The 5,000-nt window shown below is 46.0% G+C and overlaps 1 protein-coding gene across 1 annotated transcript in view; it reads right to left on the bottom strand.

Moving 5' to 3' along the window:
• The window catches only part of shroom3 (shroom family member 3), a 161,032-nt gene that overhangs the window by 142,401 nt on the left and 13,631 nt on the right, over positions 1-5,000 (bottom strand). The window contains exon 2 of the mRNA XM_084325217.1: positions 1,265-1,419. Coding sequence (XP_084181343.1) covers positions 1,265-1,419 — 155 coding nt within the window. The remainder of the gene's footprint in view (positions 1-1,264; positions 1,420-5,000) is intronic.

Genomic DNA, 5,000 nt, shown 5'->3' with positions numbered 1-5,000 from the left:
CACATAGATCTCTCACAGTTCACCCCCCACCTCACACCAGGCTTGCCGTGGTAGTCGCGTGGTACTGATGTCACTCTGTGTTCACTACATTACTTGTATTTGTACTTGTACGGTGTATTTAATTTTTTTTTTATTATATAGTAATAAAACCCACTTAGTTCATTTCCGCATATCAGTGGCCACATTTATCAATTAAAAAAAGTGTAATTTGTAAAAGTCATAAATGGTGCATTTATATACTGTAGCGCTTTTATCCAAAGCGCTTTACAATTTGTTTTGGTTCCTCACACTCACACACCGACGACAGAGGCAACCGTGCAAGGTGCCGACCTGCTCATCGGGAGCAGTTAGGGGTTAAGTGTCTTGCTCAAGGACACTTCGACGCGCTGCCGGGAGGAGCGGGACTCGAACCGGGAACCTTCCGATTACCAGACAACTGCTGTACCTCCTGAGCCACTGTCACCCCCATGTCATCAATACTTAAGTCAGATAACATTATACATTTAAAGTGTCTGCATTGGTCTGCAAGGACAACAGAGCTTTCAGTACAGAGTCGCTTTCACTTTCACTTTTAGAGTACGGTAGTTTAAAAAAGGCTCTAGAGACGACCTGACAGGTTGCACAACGATGGCGGAGGATTTGGCAATCGGCTCGACGGGAGAGAAGCTCAGAGGACCAGTCCAACCAGCAACCGTATGTTTGTGGGCTGCACTAAATAAGGAGCGGCTACATTGATCCGTCAATCAACGGATAGAACACAGACGGACGGGAGGTATTACTGTCTGTTGGTTTATTTTTAAACTAGAACCTAACGTCAACCCTGTCAACATACTGTAACGATAAAGATCAAAGTAAGCGCTCTTCAGATATTGAGCGTCATAAGTAAAATGTCCTGTGTCACCGGTACTACCGGTGTTGTCATGAATTTATTAATCATGGGAAATTCCACATGACCACACAACCCTACCTCAAACCTAACACACACACACATCCTAGCAGCATACTGTATGGTGAAGTGTAGCACCATACTACCTTTTAGGACCAGAACACACACACACACACACCTCTATCTGTTTCACACACACACACACACACACACACACACACACACACACACACACACACACACACACACACACACCTCTATCTGTTTAATCCTATAGCAGCATATGAAGTGTAGCACCTTACTACCTTTTAGGACCAGAACACACACACACACACACACACACACACACACACACACACACACACACAGTGTCCATACCTTCGTACAGTGAGCTGTAGGGTCTTGTATGATCCTTTGACCAATGAAATGGCCTCCTGCCTGAATCCCGTCAACTCGATGTCGTTGATAACCAGAATCTCGTCTCCCACCAATAGGGGGTGCTCTAAACTGCATGCCTTACCACCCTCCTCAACCTATGGGGGGAGAGAGAAAGAAAGAGAGAGAGAGAGAGAGTAAGAACACACGTAAGTATAGAAACATACACACACAGATACATGCACCAAGGATACTGGTACACAAACCGACACACATGGACATTGTGTAACCAGGCCCAATCTTCAGGCTTTTTTCGTTCTCATTTTCTGTCATTTCTTTTCAGAAACCTGCAGAATCCCAGTCGTTTTTTAGTCATAATCCTTCCGCCCGTGGATTTCATGCAGGCGTACCCATGACACTAACTTTGCGCCAGTTGTAAAAGGGTCAGTTCAAAGAGCGAACTGACAAGCTACGATCCAACGTGGCAAATCACCACTTATGGATACAAAGAGGCTTTTGTCGTCTGTCAACGGTTACTTTCCTCCGTGTAAAATCTTGGCCAATGGTGACCAAAACTCCTCTTGATATACTGTTTTTAATAGATGGCATTCAAACTCGCAGTTCATATTGTAAGGATATTACAGATCACCACTACACACATTATGAATTGAAAATGGGGGGACCCTGATGTAAACAAGACGAAGGTCTTTCTCTGGTCTGCATCCCCTTAACAATTGTATGTATTGAGCCGTACTGTATTGTACGCATTCGGCAATCTGTTAATAAAGTTTTCAATCAATCAATCAATCAAACACACACATTATAAATCTGCATGTAATATCGCTTTGTTTATTGGCAGTCTCTTCTTTCTCTAAAGCCCAGAGAATCTCTCCCTCGCTGCCTCCTCTCCAGATTTCCCACTGTCTAAAAACTACGGTTGGGTACTGAACTCTGTACTTTTAAGGGTACCGGCCAAATTACATCTGTACTACCGAGTACCGATTCATGCTGGATCAATCGGTACCACATTTCGGTACCTTTAGATGTTTAGTATAAGAGTGTAATAATATGCTAGACAAGAGGGAGCCTTTTCCACAAATATATATATTACTGTCCCGTCTCGTCGGTCTTTGGAAAGACCAGACGAGGTCAGAGGAGTTTGATCATATTTACTGAGGATGGCCAGATAATGTTGATATTCAAACATTTAAAAACACAATACATGATCATGCGATTCATTTAGTATAAATCGGTACAGGTACCGTTATCAGTTAAAATGTGAACAGTACCCAGAGCCCTACTAAACACCAAAGTAATGTGCTACCATTTCTTCCCAAGATCTTAAATAAAGAGCTCATTCTTCCCATACTGGTTAAATGTCTTGAATGGACATCTCCTATTGTTCCCTCATCCATCCTTCCCAGAGAACAGGCGTAGTGAAGGTGAACCGTGGGTTTATCCTGTTGAGTGGAACAGCTCCAGCGTTAGTCAACCACCTGAGGCACAAAGGCTTAGTGACAATGCACTCATGCACACACACACATGCACGCACTCACAAACAAACAAACCGGAGAACACACAACATACACACACACTGATACACTATCATGATCACACACACGTCTGATACCCTATCATGATCTCACACACACACACATACAAATGGTTACCCTATCATGATCTCACACACACACACATACAAATGGTTACCCTATCATGATCTCACACACACACACACATACAAATGGTTACCCTATCATGATCTCATACATACACACACACACGGATACCCCATCATGATCTCAAACAAGCATGTGTATGGAGAGGTTCTGTATGGAAAAGGCTATACTCTAGGCTGCTCTTTCTTGTTTTTGATGTGTGTGTGTGCATGCGTGCGTGCGTGCGTGCGTGCGTGTGTGTGTGTGTGTGTATGGAAAAGGCAGGGGGTCTTTAGTAGTTGGCTGTCCGCCTGTTGCCTTATCATGCCTGGATCCTCTTTCTCCTCCCTCTCTACCTCTTACACACACACACACGCACACACACACACACACACGTGCACACACACACAAAACCACACGTATGGATACCCTATCATGATCTCACACATGCACATACAAATGGATACCCTATCATGATCTTTCTCTCTCTCACACACCACACACACACACACACAGACACACACACACACACACACACAAATGGATACCCTATAATGATCACACACACACACATACTGGCTTTTAGGAGGCATCAGTGACAGAAGTGATAAGGTTGGGTCAGATTGTCTGTGTGTGTTTGTGTGTGTGTGTGTGTGTGTGTGTATGTGTGTGTGTGTGTGTGTGTGTGTGTGTGTGTGTGTGTGTGTGTGTGTGTGTGTGTGTGTGTGTGTGTGTGGTGTGTCCAGAATGTGTAGTGCTTTGGAGAAAGTGTTACAGAGTTTTCCTCTCTCTTCTCGGTAGAGCTTCCTGCTTTGTGCTTCCATCTCTCAGTGATGTTGAATTAGGACCTCCTGAATACGTCTCAGCCGACCTTCAGAAAGCCCCGTCTGCACCGGGAGTCGGAGTCCGGGACGTTAGCGTATACACGTTACACTTGGTGGTGCGGGACGTTAGCGTACATACACGTTACACTTGGTGGTGCGGGACGTTAGCGTATACACGTTACACTTGGTGGTGCGTGACGTTAGCGTATACACGTTACACTTGGTGGTGCGGGACGTTAGCGTATACACGTTACACTTGGTGCGTGACGTTAGCGTATACACGTTACACTTGGTGCGTGACGTTAGCGTATACACGTTACACTTGGTGGTGCGTGACGTTAGCGTATACACGTTACACTTGGTGCATGACGTTAGCGTATACACGTTACACTTGGTGGTGCGTGACGTTAGCGTATACACGTTACACTTGGTGCGTGACGTTAGCGTATACACGTTACACTTGGTGGTGCGTGACGTTAGCGTATACACGTTACACTTGGTGGTGCAGGACGTTAGCGTATACACGTTACACTCGGTGGTGCGGGACGTTAGCGTATATACACGTTACACTCGGTGGTGCGGGACGTTAGCGTATACACGTTACACTTGGTGGTGCGGGACGTTAGCGTATACACGTTACACTTGGTGGTGCGGGACGTTAGCGTATACACGTTACACTTGGTGGTGCGGGACGTTAGCGTACACACGTTACACTTGGTGGTGCGGGACGTTAGCGTATACACGTTACACTTGGTGGTGCGGGACGTTAGCGTATACACGTTACACTTGGTGGTGCGGGACGTTAGCGTATACACGTTACACTTGGTGGTGCGTGACGTTAGCGTATACACGTTACACTTGGTGGCGCGGGACGTTAGCGTATACACGTTACACTTGGTGGCGCGGGACGTTAGCCTTATACACGTTACACTTGGTGGTGCGGGACGTTAGCGTATACACGTTACACTTGGTGGTGCGTGACGTTAGCGTATACACGTTACACTTGGTGGTGCGGGACGTTAGCGTATATACACATTACACTCTGTGGTGCGGGACGTTAGCGTATACACGTTACACTTGGTGGTGCGGGACGTTAGCGTATACACGTTACACTCGGTGGTGCGGGACGTTAGCGTATACATGTTACACTTGGTGGCGCGGGACGTTAGCGTATATACACGTTACACTTGGTGGCGCGGGACGTTAGCGTATACACGTTACACTTGGTGGTGCGGGACGTTAGCGTATACACGTTAC

The sequence above is a fragment of the Notolepis coatsorum genome (assembly GCF_963971535.1).
Source record: "Notolepis coatsorum genome assembly, chromosome: 11".
Lineage (NCBI taxonomy): Eukaryota > Metazoa > Chordata > Actinopteri > Aulopiformes > Paralepididae > Notolepis > Notolepis coatsorum.
Note: the sequence above shows the minus strand (reverse complement) of the source record. Positions and strands in the feature narration are given on the sequence as shown.